This window comes from Phycodurus eques, chromosome 1 (assembly GCF_024500275.1).
Source record: "Phycodurus eques isolate BA_2022a chromosome 1, UOR_Pequ_1.1, whole genome shotgun sequence".
Taxonomy (NCBI): Eukaryota; Metazoa; Chordata; class Actinopteri; order Syngnathiformes; family Syngnathidae; genus Phycodurus; species Phycodurus eques.
In genome coordinates this window covers 5985188-6010000 of record NC_084525.1, presented here as the reverse complement: position 1 = coordinate 6010000, position 24813 = coordinate 5985188, and the positions used below count along the sequence as shown (strand labels likewise).

Genomic DNA, 24813 nt, shown 5'->3' with positions numbered 1-24813 from the left:
GACATCCTCAAGGCAAATAATGCATCTGTGGTACTCTTTCTAGGCATGAAACCATACTGTTGCTCGCAAATACTCACTTCTGTCCTGAGTCTAGCCTCCACTACTCTTTCCCATAACTTCGTTGTGTGGCTCATCAACTTTATTCCTCTATAATTCCCACAGCTCTGCACATCACCCTTTTTCTTAAAAATGGGCACCAGCACACTTTTCCTCCATTCCTCAGGCATCTTCTCACACGCTAGAATTCTATTGAACAAGCTGGTCAAAAACTTCACAGGCACCTCTCCTAGATGCTTCCATACCTCCACAGGAATGTCATCAGGACCAACTGCCTTTCCATTTTCCATCCTCTTTAATGCGTTTCTAACTTCCCCCTTACTAATCATTGCCACTTCATGGTCCACCACACTTGCCTCTTCTACTCTCCCTTCTCTCTCATTTTCCTCATTCATCAACTCCTCGAAGTATTCTTTCCATCTATCTAGCACACTACTTACACCAGTCAACATATTTCCATCTCTATCCTTAATCACCCTAACCTGCTGCACATCCTTCCCATCTCTATCCCTCTGTCTGGCCAGCCTGGATAGATCATTTTCTCCTTCTTTAGTGTCCAACCTGGCATACATGTCATCATATGCCTCTCGTTTGGCCTTTGCCACCTCTACCTTTGCCCTGTGTCACATCTCAATGTATTCCTTTCGCCTCTCCTCGGTCCTCTCAGTGTCCCACTTCTTCTTTGCTAACCTTTTTCCTTGTATGATTTCCTGTACTGTGAGGTTCCACCACCAAGTCTCCTTCGCTCCTTTCCTGCCAGAAGATACACCAAGTACTCTCCTGCCTGCCTCTATGATCACCTCGGCGGCAGTGGTCCAGCCCTATTTCCTTCACCAACATGTCCATTACAATCTGCACCAATCACGACTCTCTCTCTGTCTGGGATGCTCAGAACTACATCATCTAGCTCCTTCCAGAATTTCTCTTTCACCTCTAGGTCACATCCTACCTGTGGGGCATAGCCACTAAACACATTACACATAACACCCTCAATTTCAAATTTCAGCCTCATCACTCGATCTGATACTCTTTTCACCTCCAAGACATTCTTAGCCAACTCTTCTTTTAAAATAACCCCGACTCCATTTCTCTTCCCATCTACACCATGGTAAAATAATTTAAACCCTGCCCCTAAACTTCTAGCCTTACTGCCTTTCCACCTGGTCTCCTGGACACACAATATGTCAACCTTTCGCCAAATCATCATGTCAACCAACTCCGGAGATTTTCCTGTCATAGTCCCAACATCCAAAGTCCCCACATTCAATTCGAGGCTTTGTGCTTTCCTCTTCTCTTTCTGCCGAAGAACCCGCTTTCCACCTCTTCGACCCACAGTAGCTGAATTTCCACCGGCGCCCTGCAGGTTGACTGCACCGGTGGCGGAGGTTGTTAACCCGGGCCACGTCCGATCCGGTATGGAATTGTTTGGATGAACTCTCATATAAGGATTGTCGGTACCCCCCTACCCACCATTGAGGACTTGCACGCTGCCAGAACTAAGACAAGGGCGTGCAAAATCCTCTCGGACCGTCTGCACCCCGGTCACCAGCTCTTCCAGCTCCTTCCCTCAGGTAGGCGCTACCGATCAACGCAAACTAGAACCAGTAGACATTCCAACAGCTTCTTCCCTCTTGCGATCAACTTCTTAAACACCTAACCTATAATTCCATTACAATAAGCTGGCAATTTTTTGACTTGAGTTCGTTGTCACATTTCTGTGGGGCCAATTATGTATTACTCGTGCACTCACTGTAGTTGTCTCGCCATGCTGCACTATTTGCATATACTGGCCACTCATGCCAGAGTAGCATCTGCTCCATTTGCACACTGATTGAGGAGTATCTGTAACATTTGCACAACCGACATTGTCCCAGATGATCGCACTACTCGTCACTTTAAACCGCATACACTCCTTGAAGTCTCAGCGCCCTTTGCACAATGGTCATTGCACCGGACTACTGCAATATTAGTCATTCGAACTGCTCTAAGTGCTAGAGGACTCTGCATCTTTTTGCACAATTGTTTTTTGTCAATGTCTTTATGTCTCCAAAGTGTTCTGTAAATTGACTGTCTGTTGTACTAGAGCGGCTCCAACTACCGGAGACAAATTCCTTGTGTGTTTTGGACATACTTGGCAAATAAAGTTGGCAAAGGTTTAAGCCGGCTGCCCTTCCTGACGCAACCTTCTGCATTTATCCGGGTTTGGGCCCGGCCTACAGTTTGCAATGGGTTGTGCCCCCCATAGGGCTGCATTAAGACTAGTACTACAGTGTCGTGAGAAATTATTGGCCCCCTTCGAATTCTCAAGTTTTTGCATAGTTTCCCCACTTTAATGTTTAAGACCATCAACCAAATGTAAATATCAGACAAGTATAACCCAAGTGAACTTAAAATGCTGTTTTTAAATGGTGATTTCATTTATTAAGGAAACAAAAGTTCTATGTTACCTGCCCCTGTGTGAAAAAGTAACTACCCCCCCTTGTTAAACCATGAATTAATTGTGGCTAATCACAATTTTTGGTTAATTTTCACTGAACATACCCAAGCCTGATTACTTCTGACCTGTTCAATCAAGAAATCACTTAAACAGAATCTGTCCCGAAATAAATAAAGTAAGTGACATCTATCCGTCTGAAAAGGGTTACAAAAGCCATTTCTAAAGCTTTAGGATTCCAGCGAACCATAGGAAGAGACATTATCCGCACATAGACAAAACATGGAACAGTGGTGAACCTTTCCAGGAGTGACCGGCCTACAAAGATTACCCCAAGAGAACAGCAATGATTACTCAAGGAGGCCACAATGGAACTCAGGACCACTTCTTAAGAACTGCAGGCCTCCCTTACCTCAGTTAAGGTCAGTGTTCATGACACAACAATAAGGAAGCAAAAATGGCATCCATGGCAGAGCTCCCAGGCAAAAACCAACTTGCTGTGATTGATGGAACCATGAATTTTGCTCCTTAAAAGAAAACCCTGAAGGACAATGTACAGCCATCAGTTTGTGACCTCAAGCTGAAGCGCACTTGGGTTCTGCAGCTGGATAACGATCCAAAACACACCAGCAAGACTACTTCTGAATGGCTTAAAAAAACAAAATGAAAGTTTTGGAGTAGCCTACTCAAAGTTCAGACTTGAATCCGATTGATCTTAAAAAAAAAACATTCATGCTCGAAGACCCTCGATTTTTGCTAAATTCAAACAATTCTGCAAGGAAGAGTGGGCCAAAATATCTCCACAGAGATGTAAAAGACTCATTGCCAGTTATAGAAAACGCTTGATATCAGTTGTTGCTGCTGAGGATGGCCCGACCAGTTCTTAGGTTTAGGGGCATTACTTTTCACACAGGGCCAGGTAACTTTGAATAGTTTTTTCCTTGATAAATGAAATCACCATTTCAAAACAGCATTTTATGTTCACTTGGGTTATATTTCTATATCTTAAACATTAAAGTGGGCAAACTATGCAAAATTATAATAATTTGACCAAGACTTTTTCACAGCACTGTAAGAAAGGGAGTACTCATCATTTTGTAGGCACACCTACACGTGTACCTACATCCAGTATTTCAGGTAAATAAAAAAAAAAAAAAAAATAAATACTCCCACATTAGTCTCGTAATATTACTTTTATTCTGGAAAAGACACCTTTATTCTCCTACCAAACAGGTGTATAAATTGTCATAGTCTCCCAAAAAATATGTCTTTTATTTTTAGAAAAATAAGACGTTATTCTTGGACTGGCATGCCGTGTATTTTATTATTTTTATTTATTGATTTTTTTGTTTTTCCCTCAAAGGCTTCATTTGTAAGGGATGTCAAGATTTATGTGGTATGTCGCAATAATTTGAATTGGCTCAAACCAGGGAGGAGTCATGAGTTTATTATGTTTGCTTTATTGCCCGTCTGGCCCCACATTATTGCAATTTGTTTTGCGGACGCGCAAGCTATGGTCGTGGACTACATTCTGGAATCCTCTGATCAAGAGCAGTGATTCCCAACCAGGCTGCCATGAGTGTATTGGGGTCCCATCGAAACTTATGCAGTTTCACCTAATTTGTCCGAAAATTTATGTATTATTCATTAATTACATGGAGTGACAGGTGGAACAATGCAATGTTCTTACACTACCTGGCAAAAGGTACAATAACCTTGTTACCATTTACACAAGACAATAAGTCATGGGCCAGCACGGTGCACGACTGGATAGCACGTCTGCCTTACAGTTCTGAGGACCCGGGTGTCCAATCCGACCTCGCCTGTTGGGAGTTTGCATATTCTCCCCGTACGTGAGTGTGTTTTCTCCGCGTAGCTCGGTTTCCTCCTACCTCGCAAAACATGCACGCTGGGTTAATTGAAGACTCTAAATTGCCCGTAGGTTTGAACGTGAGAACGGATGGTTGTTTGTCTATATGTGTCCTGCGATTGGCTGGCGACCAGTTGAGGGTGTACCCAGCCTCTCGCGCACAGTTCGCTGGGATAGGCTCCAGCATACCGAGACCCTAGTGAGGATAAGCGGGGCACAAAATGGATGGATGGATGGATGGAATAAGTCATGGTAATTCATGATTATATCAGCTTTGAGTTTAATTAAACAGGAGGAAATTTCTCACTGAGTAAGTCAATTTGTAAGTAAATTGAGACGAGCATCATTATTTCGGTATTCATACTTTTTGCTACATTTTTCTTTGGTGGGGTGCCATGAAATTTGTTCTCATGCAAAATGGACGTGGCTCAATAGAGGTTGGGAAACACTGATCGAGAAGGCACACACATCCAACCCCAATTCCAATGAAGTTGGGACGTTGTGTTAAACAAATAAAAATCGAATACAATGATTTGCAAATCATGTTCAACCTATATTTAATTGAATACACTACAAAGACAAGATATTTAATGTTCAAACTGATCAACTTTATTGTTTTTAGCAAAGAATCATTAACTTAGAATTTTATGGCTGCAGCACGTTCCAAAAAAGGACTGAGAAAGTTGAGGAATGCTCATCCTACAGGTGAACAGGCTAATTGGCGACAGGTGGGTGCCATGATTGGGTATAAAAGGAGCTTCCCAGAATTGCTCAGTCATTCACAAGCAAAGATGGGGCGAGGTTCACCTCTTTGTGAACAAGTGCGTGAGAAAATAGTCAAACAGTTTAAGGACAATGTTCCTCAATGTACAATTGCAAGGAATTCAGGGATTTCATCATCTACGGTCCATAATGTCATCAAAAGGTTCAGGGAATCTGGAGAAATCACTGCATGTAAGCGGCAAGGCTGAAAACCAACATTGAATGCCCGTGACCTTCGATCCCTCAGGCGGCACTGCATCAAAAACCGACATCAATGTGTAAAGGATATCACCGCATGGCCTCAGGAACACTTGCAAAGCAAAAGCCATTTATCAACAACACCCAGAAACACTGCCGCCTTCTCTGATAGACTGATGCAAAGTGGAAAAGTGTTCTGTGGTCCGACGAGTCCACATTTCAAATTGTTTTTGGAAATTGTGGACGTCGTGTCCTCCGGGCCAAAGAGGCAAAGAACCATTTGGACGACTGTTATGGACTCAAAGTTCAAAAGCTAGTATCTGTAATGGTACGGGGCTTTGTTAGTGCCAATGGCATGGGTAACTTACACATCTGTGAAGACACCATTAATGCTGGAAAGTACATACAGATTTTGGAGAAACATATGCTGCCATCCAAGCAACATCTTTTTCATGGACGCCCCTGCTTATTTCAGCAAGACAATGCCAAACCACATTCTGCATGTGCTACAACAGCATGGCTCCGTAGTAAAAGCGTGCGGGTACTCGACTGGCCTGCCTGCAGTCCAGACCCGTCTCCCATTGAAAATGTGTGGCGCATTATGAAGTGTAAAATACGACAACGGAGATCCCAGACTGTTGAACAGCTGAAGCTGTACATCAAGCAAGAATGGGAAAGAATTCCACCTACAAAGCTTCAACAATTAGTATCCTCAGTTCCCAAACTTTTATTGAATGTTGTTAAAAGAAAAGGTGAAGTCACACAGTGGTCAACATGACCCTGTCCCACCTTTTTTGGAACCTGTTGCAGCCATTAAATTCTAAGTTTATGATTATTCGCTAAAAACAATCAAGTTGATCATTTTGAACATGAAATATCTTGTCTTCGTAGTGTATTCAAGTAAATATAGAAATCATTGTATTCTGTTTTTATTTCATGTTTAACACAACGTCCCAACTTCATCGGAATTGGGGTTGTACATAGACAGAGCAGCAGCATCACCCACCAACAGGTGATCACGGCGTTCATGGAGACAAATACGTAAGCATGTTACGTAAGTGCGCGCGTGATTGTTGATGCGGAGGCGAGCAGCTGGCACAAAAGTGCACCAAAAGCGGCGATTAGGTCAAACATCATTGAATAGACTCGGAATAAAGTGGTGAAACACAGTAACGGGCACATAGCACACGAAGTGAAGGAGGGGAAAAGGCTGACTAATAAGTCCCGCAGAGGTGTCCTACAAAGCGGTCAGCCGGCCGTCGGCTGTCGTTATGGCGTCTCACCGTGTCAGAAGCCTCGGAGCAGAGCGTGCGGCTCACGCGGACGACGACGACAGCGAGGCTGCAGCTGGCGCGTCGCTGGCAGCGGGGCGAGAAGACGCAGCCGATGCGGATCCGAGCGCATCCTGCAGCCATCAAGCGCCCACATCGAGTGAGTCCACTGCGACGTCGATGCCTCTTAAAGAGACAGCAGGGGAGGGGACGGGAGGGGAGGGGAGGCCATCAGGGACGTACGTTCAGGATTTAAAGGACCGCTTCTACACGACCCAAATGCTCTCACACGTTCTACGACTATAATGTCGTAAATAATGCACCTGTTAACAAAGCGAAGGGAGGCTGTAGCAGATAGAAAATGGATACGCGCCCCTGTTCAAATGTTTTTTTGGTATACAAAAAAAAAAAAAAAAATCAGACCATAAATCATTTTAAAAAAACAACAACAACAAAACTATTAGTTAACCTTTAACCTGTACAACTCAATTGAAACACATACTTTAAAGGGGAAGTTAAAAACAACAACAACTAAGGTAACATGGTCGCACAAGTGCACACACCCTCTCGTGTTTAGAAGTAAGCAGTCACCTTCAAACTTCTGTTAAATGGGGGTCAGCACACACCTGCCATCAAGTGCCTTTGATTAACCTCAAATTAACGTGGAAGCATATGTACAATTCTCAAACGCAGCTCAAACATCAAAACACTTCGGGTAGAACTGATGACAGAGAGGGTAATTTTTTTATTAACTTTTTTTTTTTTTTTAATATTACAGACGAAAAAAGACACTTTAGGGCAGGTACAGGTGCTTGAGCACTACTTAGGGTCAATGTGTGCACGTGCCCGTGTGTGTGCAGGCACGTTCGTGAGCGCGTTTAAGTACTCTGCACGTTTTACACACATTTCAGTAGTATATGTGATAACATTTCATTTGTGTGTGTGTGTGGTGTGTTTCATTTGTACGGCGAGTGTTTCAGTGGTGTGTGTGTGTGTGTGTGCTCAAGAGTGTTGCCATGGTTACCTTGAAAAATTAACTGAAAAATTACTTTACTGATTACTTAAGCTTAAAACTTAGTTACTTTACTGATTACTTGATTTGAAAAGTAACGCCGTGACTGTTTGCATGTTTTTAAATTTTCTGCACATGCACTGTGTATTGTCTTTTTCCTCTATGTCACAGTAATTAAGTGGTCCTTAATATGAATTTGACGAGATGAGCAGCTGATCCTTCAAGTCACTAGTGGTCGTGCTTGTTACGAACCAATGATGCCGCGTAAGTAACTAACAATGATTAGAGGAAGCAACGGCAACTACTTAATTACTTTACCAGGTACAATATTGCCCGTTACTCAAAACGGCGGCATTGTTACATTACTCGAGTAACGCGTTACCCACATCACTGGGCTCAACAGTCGCAGAAATGTTCGACATCTTGCATGACTGCATGTGTGATCTGGTTCTCTGTGTGGTGTGCAACAAATTTACAGCCAAGTGAGTTGAATATAATAAATATTATTCCTTATTAAATTACTTTTTTTTTTTTTTTTTTTCCTGTCAGTCACTGATGGTGGAGTGGTACACCCACCTGACTTGGGTGGGTTCACTTCCCGCACCGGTATGGTGTGAATATAAGTGTGACTAGTTGTCTGTCTTGTGATTTACTGGCAACCAGTCCTGGATGTAGTCTGCTTGTCACCCAAAGTCAGCCGGGATAGGCTCCCTTCTCCAGTTGAAAATGGATGAATGATATTATTCATCCATTCTCAACAGAGGAGTGGAAGCCAACCAGCAAGGAAGTCACAACCAGCCATATCCATACATGGATTAGACAGATTTTTATCCAAAGAACAATACAACAAACCTGAATGTTACTCATTCCATTCATGTCCGAACAATAATTTAATGGCGAATTGTGAATAGCTTAAAGCTTTATACACTTTTTAAAACACCAGAAGCATCAACATTTTGAAGCAACAATATCAACGAATATTAACAGCCAAACAACAGAACTGTTGTTAATCTTGTCATTCACATGAAAGTGCTCTTTTCCCCCTAATATGACTTACAATAAAAAATAAACCAAAATTGTGTTCCACTTGAAATCCACCAAAAAGCTTGTTCCTCTGGAAGGCATAGATGAACAATAGTTTTCTTACAATTGTATTATTTAACCAGTCTTCCTCCAGAATCAAGACTGCAACCCGTTCATGAACCCCATTGGCAACTTGCTTTCTTACACTCCGTTTGGCTTCTTCTTTTCCAGCGTGAAGAATTCAGGACCAGCGGTGAAAAAGATGTCCTGGTATGGTTCACTCTGGTGCAGACTGACGGCCCGTTCCTTCTGCAGGAAAAGGAGACACTGGAACGCTCTGGCCATCTGCAAGCAGGTGTGTCCTGAGCAGAGTGCACCCAGGCAGAACGAGGTGTCACTGCAACACTGACAGACACACACACACACACACACACACACACACACACACACACACACACACCACCACCCCTTAGCTGTGTTACATACTGCAAAGGTGTCAAACTCGCAGCCCAGTGGCCAGATCCAGCCCGTCACATCATTATTTGCGCCCCACGAAAGCAAATCAAGTGAGTCAACTTCACTCTTGTTAAACGGACTTGTCTTTTCATTTTGGCTGAAAATCAGTGTCAAGGTTGCAACTTTGTTTTTCCACTTTTCACAGATACAAGTTTCATTTGTGCCGTGATTATGCTCGTAACGTAAAAAAATATTTCCCCATTGAAATGTATAGAAATGCAATTAAGCCGTTACTGCCTCACAAATTTTTTTTACGTTTTACCTTCTTTTGCTCGTATCTCACGATAAACTAAAAAAAAAAAAAAAAAAAAGACCATGCAATAGGTCATATCTAAAAAAAACTTGAAAGTCAAGGCACTAGTATCTGAAGGCACCACTGAATTATTATTATTTTTTATTATTATAAATTGATTAGTACTATCCCTTTGGTTGTCACTATCATGACTTAATGCAAACTCAATTTGTTTAACAATACATAGTACGAGTAGTCTCATGTTTATCCCAGGGGTTATAATCCAGAATCCCACGTGATAGATGAAAATATGCGAAGCATCGACAATATATTTATTTTAAAGACGAAATACACGTGAGGTGCTGGTATTATTTTTGTGCACTTGGGGTCAACATCCTTATGTTCAACACTGTAGTATCTGTGACAGAATGTGTATGATTTTAAAAGGGGGAGCCTGGCCTGTTGAGTGATGAGGCAGTCAGTGAAGGAGTCTAAAGTTGGCTGTTGTTGGCTCAGGATAGCGGCGGGCTATTAAATGTCGTGGCTACCGTTAGCCAGTGTCAATTGCCTCCGGGTGTCAGTTGAGCTTTGCGGCTAGTATATGCATGTACTTTTTGCGCGTTTATTTTGTTAATGTTGACTCAATTAAGCGATTGAAAGTGCACTGGCGGCTGTAGACATGCTATTTTGTAAGCCATTTCTGCTTTGCAAGTTGACGGAATTTAATCGTCTTTTTATTTTTTAACGAATTCTTTCCTCCTGGCTCGCGCATACTGCTACGTGCCTCTGCAGTGACAGTCTATGTGATCAAGTCTTGCGATATAGCAAAAAAATCCACAAAATGAAATTAGATACTGTATGTACGATTTAAAAATACAGAGAGACCATTAAAAGTGAACTACGATATGGCGAGAGCTAACTGTAATAATGAAATGTAGGGGCATGGGCAGTTGTCTATACATATGATTGTGTGATTATACATTATTTTCACACTCATAATGAAATGGACCTTTGAGGGAAATCACAACCAGCATGAGTTTGCTATACTGTATTTCCTCATATAGTGGCCAGCGGTGTTTATGTATTTAACTGAAGAGAGTAGCAGGCATCTTTTAGGGTACTAAGGCATTCGTTATGGGTTAGATGGATGGATCGATTTGAGGTGTGGCTTTTATCTATTCAAATGGATTACACACTCAGCGATTAATTTAGGTATTTAGTTCATTAAAACCGAGACCACGATTTGAGGAAATACAGTGTTAAGGAAAAGAAAAATATAGCATTAATAAAAACCACTATTTTTAGATACTTACCTGTAGGAATTTCAGGAGCCTGTGTGCCCGTTTGTTGATCGTTTGCAGCTCCCCAAAGTTTTGGCTACCCAGCAAAGACTGCAAATTACAAAGTGATCATGTTAGCTCGTGCCAGCTCAACCACCAGGGAGGGTTGGGACAAGTTTACAGCGACCATCTGCTGCAGCAATCCTTACAGTGAGCCGCCCATCATTAATACTTCTGCACAGGCAGCTGAAATTGAAAAGGGTAACGCCCCATCATATTCCATCCCTCTCAAACTGTTCCCCATGTGTTTGTGTATGGTCATAAAAACTATTATAAGGGTTTTGAGTGTTACATTATATTCATATCGTGGTACACTATTCACCCATTCACATTTTTTCCTGTGGAATCTAATATATGCTAGTTGTTGCGGGGATAAATATATAAATCACCCTCTACGTATTTTTGGGCTCTGTCTAAAACACCCTAAAATGCCCTAACATGGTGCCAAAGCCCCGACTAATAAGAAAGTAGTGATTATTGTCAAGGAAGTACACTATCTTGCCACAAGTATTTTTTCACCTGCACTGACTCACATATGATTTTAAGTGATATCCCATTCTAAACCCATAGGATTTAATATGATGTTGGTCTACCCTTTGCAGCTATAACAGCTTCAATTCTTGTGGGAAGGCTTTCAACAAGGTTTAGGAGTGAGTTTATGGGAATTGGGCCCATTCTTCCAGGAGCATATTTGTGAGGTCACACACCGATGTTGGACAAGAACGCCTGGCTCACTGTCCACTCAAAAGCAACCCAAAGGTTGAGGGGAGGACTCTGTCCAGGCCAGTCAAGTCCATCCATCCATCCATCTATCCATCCATTGTCTGTACTGTTTTATCCTCACAGGGGTCGCGGGTGTGCTGGAGCCTATCCCAGCTATCTTCGGGCGAGAGGTGGGGTACACCCTGAGCTGGTCGCCAGCCAATCGCAGGGCACATGTAAACAAACAACCATTCGCGCACACATTCACACCTAAGGGCAATTTAAAGTCTTCAATCAACCTACCATGCATGTTTTTGGGACGTGGGAGGAAACCGGAGTGCCCGGAGATTTGAACCCTCAGAAGTGTGAGGCAGATGTGCTAACCAGTCATCCACCATGCCCCAGTCATCCATCCCAAATTTACTCATCCATGTCTTTATGGACCTTGCTTTATGCATTGCTGCACAGACATGTTGGAACATCCATCCATTTCTGAGCCGCTGCTCCTCACCAAGGTCGCGGGCGTGCTGGAGCCTATCCAACCTATCATCAGGCAGGAGGCGGGGTACACCCTGAACTGGTTGCCAGCCAATCGCAGGGCACATCCAAACAAACAACCATTCGCACTCACATTCACACCTACGGGCAATTTAGAGTTGTCAATTAACCTACCACGCATGTTTTTGGGATGTGGGAGAACATGCAAACCTGGAGAAAACCCACTCACTATCACTATGCCTGGAGAAAACCCACTCAGGCATGGGGAGAACATGCAAACTCCACACAGGCGGGGCCGGGGATTGAACCCGATCCTCAGAACTGTGAGGCAGAAGCTTAACCAGTTGTCCACTGTGCCATGTTGGAACAGAAAGGGCTAATCTCCAAACTGTTTGACTGTCCAAAATCTCTTGGTATCAGAAACAAAATCATCTTTATTTGTTTTTTTCATCTTTATAATTTGTCTCCGGTAGTTGGAGCCGCTCTAGTAAGACAACAGACAGTCAATTGACAGAGAACAATTTTGGGGACATAAAGACATGGTGAAGTATTCAGACTGACATCCACAATCCTGACCTCAACCCTTTAGAACAATTTTGGATGAATTAGAGCGTAGACTGAGAGCCAGGCCTTCACATCCAACAGCAGTGTGTCACCTCACAAATGTGCTTCTGGAAAAATGGTCATAAATTCCCATAAACACACTTCTAAACCTTATGGAAAGCCTTTCCAGAAGAGCTTAAGTTGTTATAATTGCAGAGGGTGGACCAATGTAATATTAAACCCTATGGATTAAGAATGGGATGTCACTTACTGTAAATTCATAGAATCAAGGCAGATGAGTGAATACTTTTGGCAATATAGTGTATGTTGAAGTAACACATCTCCACTGAGACACTAACATTTTGTATGCTGGGGGTAGGCTGGATTGTTAGTAGAAGTTACGGAGAGTCTTCCGCACATGTGCATGTGCAGTACAGTATATGCATATTTCTCTAAATCAAATCATCCAAGTAATTTATTCCAAGGACAATGTCTTAATGATCCTGCTGTATTAAAAATACCACAAAGATAAGAATTTCTGAGAAGAGGCTGGGGGTTAACTGTATATATTATCCTCACTAGGGTCATAGGCGTGCTGGAGCCTATCCCAGCTATCTTTGGGCGAGAGGCAGAGTTGTTTGCATGTTTTTGGAATGTGGGAGGAAACAGGAGTACCCGGAGAAAACCCACACAGGCATGGGGAGAACACGCAAACTCCACGCAGGCAAGGCCGGATTTGAAACCAGGTCCTCAGAACTGTGAGGCAGATGTGCTAACCAGTCGCCCACTGTGCTTGCAAAAATATATATTTATTTATTTTTAATTAAAACAAATAGTATAAGTACAACTACAATTATAACTAGGAGTGACCAGGTCAGATATGATTAAAAAATTAACTCAGCGGGACAGCAGAGGTTGGATGTTTTAGAGACAAAGACAAAGATAGTGAGCAGATTTTGAAGGTTTGGACACGTCCACAGGAACGATCGTGAATATTTTGGTAGAAGGAGGATGGAGCTGCTCAGCAAGAGCGCTAGAGGAAGACCGAAGAGAAGGTTGATAGAAGTAGTAAGGGATGACATGAGGGCAGTTGGTGTTACAGAGGAGGATGCAGGAGATAGGCTTACATGGAAAAGGATGATACGCTGTGGCGACTACTAACGGGACAAGCCGAAAAGAAGAATTGTGTGTCCCTCAAGGTGAAAGTCAACTCCCACTCAGATGTATACTTTGTGTTGCACACCCCACACAAAGAACCAGGTCACACACATGCAGGCATGTAAGGAAAGATTCAGACTGAAAGAGGTCCGCAAAGAGTGCTGCACCACTTGAGTAGGGTTGGTGGGGACAATGTCTTGGTCAAGGGCACCTCGACAGTAGCCAAAAAGCAGACTCTCCAACAACTAGTTGCCATTTTTACATTTTATCCATAGTGGCAGTTGAACCTGTGTCCTGGGACTCCAATGTCCTTTCAGACTGAGCTACTGCCACCCTTTGAGCTATTGCAGTATGCAATCTAAATTGGAATGAAAAAAATGTAAGCCACCTGACTGTGCTCCTCCTTGTGAGACGGATGGACAAACATGGAGTCCTCTGATGGAAGCTCTGGATAACTCCGGTCCAATATGTGTTCATCCTGACAGACACACAGTATATATGATAAATGCGTATGATGCGCCACAACAGAAATAGTTGGGCTTACGAGTGCGATCTCCAAGTCACTTTGGTTGTCACTGGAATAAAGAACATCTGTGAGCTTGTGTTCTGTTGAGGAATCCTTGAGGCTTTCTATGCTGAGTGGACTCATGTTGCTGTGAGCTGACAGGATATAGAGTTTGTAGAACAGAACCGAAAAAAAACTGCAAAAGGCAGACTGTTGTGTGTGCTAATACACAGCATCCTACCTTCACGGTCATCTTGTTGCATGACCGCCACATCCTCATACGTCACCCGGATAACATCCTTTGGAAAAGCCTGTCAAATGAAATAGGCATTCAACAATGACATCATACATTTTAATCACGTATTTTTATGAGTTGATTAGGGACGACAGCGCTTTCGGTGTACCTCCTCAATCTCTGACGGGATAACATTAGAGCACGGCCGTGCCAGCAGCTTGACTGCAGTTCCGTTTTCTTTCCAGCACATGAGCTGCCGAGTGGGCGGAGCCATCATTATGGCGGCAAGCAGATCTGAGTCGTCGCTGAGCTGCTTCCGCATGACTTTGTCACTCAGACTTGTCATTTGGTCCACGATCAACTTTCGCTTTCTCCTTCTCTTATTCCCGCTTGCTGAGGAGATGTGAATGAGTCATGTCACATTTGATACATTTGATCTTTTCCCCCAACTATTCACTGACAGACAGACATGAGCTGTTAGCTCTGTTAAATAAACACTTTTTTTTCTTAATGTGCACTAACAGACGATTTCAACCATGCTTGGGCTGAATTGACATCTAAAGTACAGTACACTTGGCTAGTGTGAGGTGTATGATGCAGTGTTTCCCAACCTTTTTGAGCAGCAGCACAGATTTTACCTTAGAAAAATAATGACGGATACACAGGTTAATTGTACCTTTTGTCATCCTGTGAAAGAGCATTTAATATTTCTGCCTGTCACTATATGTTCATGGCATACATATAATGTATGAACAGATTATAAAGATTTCTTACCAATTGAGTAAATTTTTTATATATTTTTTTGCAGCACACCTGATCTCTCACGGCACACTAATATGCTTCACGACAAAGGTTGAGAATCACTGCTCTGATCATTACGTAAAGGTCCCATATTTTGGCTATTTAGACCTCCATAGAGTAACTCTCTAACATGGACTTAGTAAGTGTCAATTTCATTTTAAAAAACACCTTGGTTTTGTCATAAGAGTGTCCAGAAAAGGCCCCTCTGACAGCGACCGTAATTTCTCGTGTATAATGCGCACCCCCAAAGTTGACCTCAAAATTCTGGAAAACCCTTCTACCCATGTATAATGCATTTTTACAATGCATGCTTTTGCTTCTACCCATATGACCAAACATGAAATATGATCTGTATTTTGTTAGTTTTTAAAATAATTATTCTGAAGTTAAGCACTTTATTTGAACAGGTAATTATTTTTATTAACTTCCTCTTATTTTGAAATTCACAGCCCTACTTTTATTTCGTAAATGAGAAAACACACAGTTGTGCTCATATGTTTGATTACCCAGGCGGAACTTGTAAGATGGATACAATTTAAAGAAAACGACGAACACATTTAATTTGACTTTAATGGGATTGTAAACCGTAAAGCATTTGAGAAAAAGCATTATCAGTAAACAAAACCATATAATATATATATATATATATATATATATATATACTGCCTGGGTATATAAACTTATGAGTACAACTGTACAAATATGCAGGCGTATGTACCTGTGTCATATTGAAATGAAACTCTAGGCTACACCTTTTTCTTAACCTCTAGGTGGCGTTGGCATACTAGAATGAAAGTGTAGACCTTTTTCATAACCTCTAGGTGGCGATGGCATATTGGAATGAAAGTGTGCAGCTTTTTCAGAACCACTAGATGGCAGCATACATTGATCAAATGAAGGTTTTTTTGTTTTCCCATTTTCACCTATACCTATGTATAATGCGCACTATTGACTGTTCACAATTTTTTGGGGAAAGAAAATGCGCATTAAATGAGAAATTACAGTACTTCTGTTCAACCCAGTTTTGTATTCGCTTTGTCCATTTTTGGCAAAGACCGCCCTTTTTCCTCTGATTGGTTGCCTCCCTGTAGTAGACCCACTTGTGAGAGCACGTGTTTATGTTGACAGCGCTGGCTCGGGAGCGGAGAAGTAGGCAGAGAGCTTCGCTAGTGACATAGATAACGAGAAATTCGAATGACCTGATTTCAGGCCTCTCTGCAGAAAACCGTCTGGAACGTGTGGACAATTTGAATTCATAGTTTACATATTTATTGAGGCACCAAAGAAACAATATTATATCCCAAATAGTAGAAAATTTTGGTTTGGCAAAATATGGAACCTTTAAGTTTGTTAAGGAAGTTAACTTCCCTTCCACTGGCAAACGTGGAAGGGAAGTGGTGGACCGTGACCTGGCACGATTGGTACTGTAATCAAAAATACAATGACTAAAAATAATTGAGGCTTAAACATGCCCGCCCAATGGAGACCTATCATTCGGTAATGTGATTGTCCCTCTTGACCGTGATACAAGATAACTGCCACCATGCAACTAAAACTAAATGATGACTATGAATAATTATAATGCCTGTGCAATTTACCATGTCATCCACACAATAGAAATGAATTGAAGGATTACAACTAATCCACAAAGTCAAAGATTGTCGTAATGCAGTGTTGTATAATGAATTGATGCTTTAAGAGGAGTGTCAGCGGAGTCCAACAGGGGCTAGGACAGGGAGGGGCTGGCATGGTTGAAATGGCCTACAGTGAGTACATTCTAAAGCAATTGTCCTCGAGCTGTGGCTTAAAGCCAATGCCAACATACAAAAATGTTTTTGTAAATCCAAGGCCATTCATTCTGTATTTGCGAACAAACTGTCTGTCAGTGGCTAGTTAGATCATCCAATTATTGCATGTTTGGGCTCAGATAATTCCTTGCCTCGTATACAGTAGGTCTTTGAATAATGTACTGTACACTAAGAGACAAAGAAACAAAGTTGTTTGGTTGTGCCTACAAGTGTCAGGCACAGGCAGAAGGACAAAAGTTGGCTGCTCGTGACTGGACTGATTCAGGCACTCTTCCTCTGTAGGATCTCTTCTGTTTACATCTGAAGAACAACCAGATGGAATATCTCGACCTGGAGTTTATACCCATTTTTACATATGCAATGAAGGCTAAATAAAAAATGTCTAGGTACTCTGTTTTTACCATCCTGGTTGTTGATTGAAGAGTTTTCGGGCATCTCATTTGGAATTCCTACTGGGCTGATGTTAGTGAAGTCCGGATGAGTGCTGCTGTTTATCAGAAAGTCTGTGGGATCAAAAAACAATCATTGTAAATGAGAGGATCAAGATGAATTGATTGGTACAAAAACACATTTAAGATAATACATAGTTTAATGAAGAATAGAGCCATAGAATACTTTTGTTCAGATCATTTTACGAGACCCACCAAGACATCTATCCAATCCAGCGCCCTCATCGCCAAACGAGTCCTGTGGTTGACCCAGAATCTCCAAGCTGATATCCAGGTGACCAACCTTGTGGCACTGGGACATATCTAATGCCAATCACAAAGAGAGTAGTCCGAAACAAATTGACAAATATCTACATAAAAAAAATGAAAAGAAAACAAAATACAGGGATCTGGAGTTTAAACAGAAATGCACTTAACGGCAGTAAGGCTTGAGTGGCTTTTGGGGGAATACTACTTGTAGATTTGGTATATTAGTGAATAGCTGTGTTGCATTGAAAACCGGCACTATTGTTTTTTTGTAGTTGTTCAACACCAATGAATAAGATTTAAGTCACATTCTAAGTGAACTGAAACTATATACTTAATATGACAAACATTGAAAAAAAGGTAAACTATATAAACCAGTGATTCTCAACGACTGTGCCGCAGGAAATGTATGTGCCTTGAGATATCGTCAGTTGTAATGTGGGAGATTATCCAATTTTACTTTTTTCCTCTTACAAATAATTTATCTATGGCTGCGAAATATAGTGACATGAAGAATTAAATGTTCTTCCACTAGATAGCAGACGGTACAATTAACCTGTGTGTCCACCTGTTGCAATTCATGCAACAGATTAGCAGCTAAAATGACCCATATTTCAGACCAAGTAAATTTGTGAGTAAATTGAGATGAGATCATAATTATTTTTCCTATGTCAAATACGTGCCTTGGCTCAATAAAGGTTGGGGAAACGCTGACCCAACCATATAGCAAAGGTTATACGTTAATTGGATGCTTCCATTTCTGCAAATGGTTACCTGAATATTCATTCATTGTGATTTCCTGTGGAAGACTTTGGTGTTGCGAGAAGCATTCTATAGGCATGTTGAAGTCACTGGTGGAAAGAAAAAACAAACGGATAATAAATACAGTCAAAATATTAAAATAGTATACTTATGAACTTGTTCAGACACATAACCGAGGAACTTAACATTCAGCCACCCTTTACAATTCAAACTCTTATCAATTAGGTGTAGGATGACATTTGAACTTTGCTCAAGTGTTTTACTTAAAAAGTTTATAAATAAATAAATAAAAGTTAAAAATAATATAATAAAAGTTTAGCTACAGTATATGAATCACCCTAACTGTGCCCTTGAGCTTGTCGTGCATCAAGGACATGTAAAGTGCAGCAATAATGGCAAGAAGACATCAGAAGGTACCTTGAGTGAGGCAAGAAAAAAAAATCTTCGCTCAAAGGCATTTCTTTTAACGTGGACTCAAGGCCTTCATAAGACAAATCATTTTTCTCCTCTGGAGCGTCTAGAATGAAAAAGAATGTTACATTGAAGCAGATGCCAAAATCTTAAACACTTTATTTGACAGGAAAGAACTAACAGAACATTTTGTAGCAGAAAATATCTATCCTGTCCCTTAACATTATTGAATTAATCACCTCCGTGTCCCCCAATTATTGAGTACAAGCACACACTTTGCAACCGATGTTGATTTATTTGAGACGTTTTTTCCCCATCCTCACATCAAAATTAAATTCCAAAAAGTTGCCGCATTTCAGTCAAATAAAAATCACACTCAAAAGATGATGAAAAACTATTGACCCTGCCTTATGTGTTAGGTAAAATGTGTTACCTGGCCGGAACGACAGTTTGAGCTTATCCAAGGCATGACTGCAGTCTGTAAGGAGATATTTTGCTTTTCTGGAAAAGATCTGAGCAGCTCCAAGGAGCAGAGATCCAGAGATTCGCAGACCAATAATCTGTAAATGCAGTATGACAAATTTCATACAGTACTTGTGGTGCATTTTTTTGGGCGTATGAAATTGGTGCTTTAGAATTGTTCACCTGTGGAGAAGATATTATATCTTCTATTGCGGTATCCAAATTGCAGTCAATAACATGGGCCTTGGTGACCTTATGCTTCCAGTGCACTGATAACCAGATTTTGTTGAGAGTTTCCCACTTGTTCGAGAGGGGCGTCCAACAGTTGAGCATCTTCCTGGAGTGGAAATTAATTTCTTGTCTCCACAGTTGTAAAGTTAAATTATAGAGTTCAGGTGGCAAATGTGGCCGAAAATTTTGATGCTTGTAGCAAGTTGCATTGGTGAGGAGTTTGACACAGAAAGCCCAGGGTTGACCACCAATTTTTGACACACTTCCGAAGAGGTCAAACTGTAAAGCTATATAAACTTACAGTTTAAGCAGACATAGAAACAACAATGAATTCCACTAGGTACCAAAAATCGAACAAACAAAAAAATATTACAGTTTTCTAAGTCCCACTTTTTGACATCCGGCTAGAGACAGTCAAATAACCTACCAACCATAAGATAAACATACAAAAAGTTCGGTAACTAGCTTTGTTGGTGAGGAGTTGCACACAGGAAGCCCAGTGTTTACCGCCAATTTTGGACACTTTTCCAAAGAGATTAAATTCTGAATTTATATACACTTACTGTTTAAGCAGACATAGAAACGGAAATTAATTACACCAGGTATGCCTACCACAAAAAATCTCAAAAGTTATTTAACTTTTATCCCAAATATAGCTGAAAATATATATATTGTACGTCCTGCTTTTTGATATCCAGCAAGTGACAGCAGCGTAACCTAGCAACCTGTGAAGAAGGGAGAAAAAAAAAAGAAAAAAGTATTTTTGCAATAATATTGTCACCTATAACAAAAACATTTACTGAATAAATTAATTACTTGCTTGTGTCGACGTTATGTTAAACTACGGAGTTCAGGCGGCGAATGTGACAGCAAAAGTTGACGTTGACACTGGTAGCTTCGCTGTATTTCCGAGGAGTTTGACACAGGAAAGTCCCGTGTTAACCACCAATTTTGGACACGGTACCAAAGGGTAAAACCTTACGTTTGTATCAATTTACAGTTTAAGCAGCCATTGAACCAGCCATGAATGACACCAGCTGACACAAATCATTAGTTAATTACTTGAAATTCGCGCTTCTTTCACATTCGGTACGTGACGTCAGTAACATAGCAACGAACCAGTGACTTCCGGCCGACAAAATGGCAGCCCGGTTAACAAACAATTTTTTTGCTCGGTGACGTGTTGACGACGTGTAGTCTGGCATGCTCTCCCTATGCATATACTATACTTGAGCTAAAAGCTAAGGTTTGTGTTAAAAAGTACAAACCCAGACCAGTGTCTGTATTTGTGGGCGTAACGTGTTTGTTACTGATAATCCAGGGTTTTTATTTTTTGATGTTGTCTAGTAAAAGTTGGACTCCATCTTTGCCTGCTTCCTGTCATTTGGGTCTACAATGGTGACGCCTGTACACAATGGAGCTAGTAAGTTAAATATGCGCAGAGGCACACATGATAAACACATTGTTTTTGTTACTTAAATTGGTTATCTTGGATCGTCCTTTCTTGTTGGTAGTTTCCTTTGTGTAACCCGGCACACGCTAATACAACCTCACACATCATTTTCCGTTTATGTACAGCAGGGGGTGCCATGTCATAAGAAAACAGTAGCGGCCCGTTTACCGATGATATCGTAATAATGATATCATGATATTTGTTAATTTGGGAAGAAATGAGCCCTTTCGTGCAGGAATTCTGGAAAAAATATTTTTAATAAATTTTTAATAAAAAACATCCTCCAAAGCAACACATTATTCCTGGTAGCTTGATTAGATCTTCTTACTAAAAAGACCTGGATCTTTCGGCTCCCAAACGGCTCTTCAGATTTAATTGGTTACTTAAAATTATTTATTTGTAATTAATGTATAAGCCAGAAATAATGTAAAATTATGCATACTAATGTAAAAAAAACGTAAATTGTATTATAAAATATGCCTATATTTATCCACTCCTGCTGGTGCTACAAAAAATAAAATGCAAAAAATATTTTTTTATTTTTTTTATTTTTATTTTTATTAACGGTCCCATATTTTACTAACTTTTTCTAGTATTTGGGATGTTATATTTCTCTATGGTGCCGCAATAAATATGTTAAATATTAATTAAAATCATCCACTTATTCCTGAGTTAGATATTTTTATGCCAAGAGGCCTGAAATCAGGTCATTCCAATTTCTCGAGCTTATCTAGGTCACAAGCAAAGGTCTCCGACTAACTCTCTACTCCTGGGCCTCCACTGTCAACATAAATGTGTAGTGTCACAAGTGTGTGAGATGGCGGCAACTAATCAGACAAAAGGGGGCGGTCTTAACCAAATATGGAGAAAGCATATACAAAACTGGGTCAAACAGAAGTACCTCTCAGAGGGCATAAGTCCATGTTTGAGAGTCACTCTATGTTGGCCTAAATAGCCAAAATATGGGACCTTTAACAATTGAACTGAACTATTATAGGCTTTTAATTTTTTTTCTGTAAAAAAAAATACAGAATCACCGCAAAATACACATCACAACCAAATATAATTAAAATGAGTAAAACAATAAATAGACATCTGCATTTCGGTAGCTTGTCTATAGTTCAAAATGGCATTGACAAACACAGAGTTGCCTCAACTTTGAGGAGATGATCGAATTTCTTCTGTCAGAAATGATCTGCCCTGTTTTGGAGAAGATTCTCTCAGAAGGGACTGATGTTGCTGCAATGCACAATCACCAGCATTAGCAGCAACAGTTGTATTAGACACACTGGCACTAGGGTTGGGCATCGAGAATCAAGAACCGATTGGAACTGGGACTAACGTTCCGGTTCTCCTGGAATCGTTTATATTAAAAAAAATAAATTTTTGAAGTGGCAAAAAGCAACGAAGAAGCGACGTAAACCAACGAAGAATAACGGGCCCGATGATGTGCTTGTGCCCAACGGCACCGGCGGTGAACAAAAGTGTGTCTTAACTTTGTTAAAATTAATGACCAGTCGCCTCAGTCCAACACTTGGAATAAGATTATATTGAGCAAAGGAGTTTTTCCCCGATGTGTAGTGTCTGACACGCTCAGAGCCTCAATCTCCACCGCGCGGAGGTTCAGTCAAGTCAACTCTCAGTCAATTGGGTGAGTGAAACAATAAAATATGTCTATGCCAACATTGAGACAGCTAACAAGGTAAACGGGTGCTTCCACTGATGGTTTTTAACATTTATTTTATTCTTCAAACCAACGTAAGCGGCGATGACAAAAAAAAAAAAAAACTTAACATTGGGCTAAAACTTCACTGTAGCAACTTTACATCGCAATGAATTTGGACAAAATTCACATAAATGTCTCGCAGTATCACAAACACTAACCTTGTCCCTGATTGGTGGGTAGGGAAAGGAATCAGCGTTTTATAGCATTTGTTTCCATCCATGAAAAACGAAAAAATAATTTCAAAAACAATCACCGGTGCCGTGTGAAGTTAATTCTTGTGCAAAAATGCTGTGTTCCGGTGCGTACCCTTCAAAATAAAAGGCTACAATCTTAAAACAAGAAGTCAAGTTAAGACTTGCACATATAAACCATTTGACGTGATGAAACAGAATACAGGGGCAGCTATATTTAAATAAAATAAAATAATCATCTTTTTGCAAGTGAAGTCAACTCCCAGTCCACTGGGTGAGTGAAACAATAAAATAAAATAGTTAAAATAACTATTTTAACAATTCTATATTTAACTTTTAGCTGAAACATTAATTCATTAATATTAAGTTCCACACACATTGCCTTTTAGTTCATAGGTTTGATGTTGACACTGGTTATAAAAACCTCAAGTCAAATGTTCATTTTAGTCTATGCTGCGGGCTGCTAAGAAAATGGATGGTCATAATTTGGACACCCTTTATGTAAACCATGCAAACGTTTTTGACCCAGCACCCTAAAAGAATCGGAATTGAAAATCGTTTGGAACCGGAATTGAAATAAGGAACCGGAATCAGGACCAGAATCGCTCCAATTCAAACGATGCCCAACCCTAACTGGCACCTTTGTTAATATCAGGTTAAAGTGCTTGTCTTTATTCTATCTATTGCACTTGTGCTGGTAATTGTGGGGGCCAGCGCGATAAGAATATTTTTTTTCTTGAAAAAACAATTTGTATTGTCAATTAAGTTTCATTGTGTCAAGATTCTACTTTTTCTGCTGTCACTCATTTTCTTAACTATTCCTTACCAGCGTGTTTGCGTTGTCTCCGTTTGTGGCCTATTGTTGTTTCTCTCTTGTCTTCCTCCTCTGTGATCTGTGCCGTGTGTGCGTGTAACTACCCCTTCACTTCTGCCCTGCGCGCAGTCAGAGACGATGCCACATATTGACCAATCACAACCAATCACACGTAGTACGCTTCGCTCTTTGAAGCGTACTACGGGAGGAGCCGGACTTGTCGTTCACTTCAAAGAGCCCACACAAAGAACCGGTTCTAAGAGCCGTTTCATTCACAACCGACACACCACTACTCATTTTTTTTTTTTTACAAATCCAACAACACTTTAAGCGTTTTTTGTTGTTTTCGAGATTGATCTGTCCCTCTCCCCCAACACCCCCCCCCCCCTCTTTTTACAGAATCCTATCATTTCAAACCCTTTTCTAGCAATGACCCATTTCGCTTTGGACCCCCTCCTCCCATCCACTACATTTACACACAATCTCCATAAAAACAGACCTTGGATTAATCAAGCCCAGAGCAATATTTTATGTTTGTATATTTTTCTGTGCATACATGAAGCTATATACAGCACAGTATCATCACATGAGTATTTTGTCATATGTGCAGTATTGTGCATGTTTGATAAATGCTTTACAATTGCACTGGCATTAAGAATAAGAGCACAGTACAAGAACTGTACAGAGGTCAGAAACACTTCCAATGTATGCTGATTAAAAGACTCAGTCACAGTTGTGCTGGTCTGCATGGGCCTCCGATTGTTCTTTTCTTGACAAAATATTGATGAAACCCTCTTGTATGCGTGTCTGATCCTGGTTACTAAGCTGTGTCTTTGCATAGTAAACTCCTTGAGGATATCTACTCTCCTCAATTTAATGTCAGAACAAAGTGGGCTAGACAGCCATCCAAGAAGAGAATCATCCCAAAAAATATATATATACACACGAATGGCTTTAAAAATGATTCAGATCATTTTTACAGTGTTAGAGTGACAATGCTGTCCAGATAAAATACGACAACATAGTTCACATAGGCGCCTGTTCATTAAAGTTCACCACTGAAATCTGTCTTTTCCACATGAAATAGTCAGTCCCTGTGGCGA

At 40.8% G+C, this 24813-nt stretch overlaps 2 protein-coding genes across 8 annotated transcripts in view; both read right to left on the bottom strand.

Moving 5' to 3' along the window:
- Positions 1 to 6747, bottom strand: part of LOC133401357 (syntaphilin) — a 20389-nt gene extending 13642 nt beyond the window's left edge. For both annotated transcript variants that reach the window (XM_061674281.1, XM_061674272.1), the window contains exon 1: positions 6605 to 6747. The gene's annotated coding sequence lies outside the window, so the exon portion shown is untranslated. The remainder of the gene's footprint in view (positions 1 to 6604) is intronic.
- A 1807-nt stretch (positions 6748 to 8554) lies between these two features.
- LOC133401335 (double-strand-break repair protein rad21 homolog) lies at positions 8555 to 23790 on the bottom strand. 6 transcript variants are annotated; one of them, XM_061674230.1, is made up of 14 exons: positions 23723 to 23790; positions 19479 to 20251; positions 19267 to 19393; positions 18840 to 18939; positions 18435 to 18511; positions 17610 to 17717; positions 17367 to 17468; positions 17173 to 17289; positions 14526 to 14749; positions 14363 to 14432; positions 14161 to 14276; positions 14005 to 14094; positions 10689 to 10766; positions 8555 to 9032 (listed from the first exon to the last, which is right to left on the bottom strand). In XM_061674230.1, exons 2-14 carry the CDS (start codon positions 19626 to 19628, stop codon positions 8829 to 8831), a joined length of 1563 nt encoding a protein of 520 aa, XP_061530214.1. In that variant the 5' UTR covers positions 19629 to 20251; positions 23723 to 23790; the 3' UTR covers positions 8555 to 8828. The 6 variants fall into 6 exon arrangements, with proteins under 6 accessions (XP_061530214.1, XP_061530241.1, XP_061530195.1 ...); XM_061674257.1 differs by having other exon boundaries at positions 17173 to 17265; XM_061674247.1 differs by having other exon boundaries at positions 8956 to 9032; positions 14161 to 14191.
- Positions 23791 to 24813: the final 1023 nt, after the last annotated feature.

What these genes read in the sequence shown, in the direction of transcription:
- LOC133401335 (XM_061674211.1), bottom strand. Translation starts at nt 19,628, where the DNA reads ATGCTCAACTGTTGGACGCCCCTCTCGAACAAGTGGGAAACTCTCAAC. An exon ending in GCAACAAGATGACCGTGAAG is followed by an intron (nt 14,277 to 14,362) that starts GTAGGATGCTGT and finishes ATATCCTGTCAG; the next exon opens with CTCACAGCAACATGAGTCCA. An exon ending in GGCTCCTGAAATTCCTACAG is followed by an intron (nt 9,033 to 10,688) that starts GTAAGTATCTAA and finishes TGTGTCTGTCAG; the next exon opens with TGTTGCAGTGACACCTCGTT.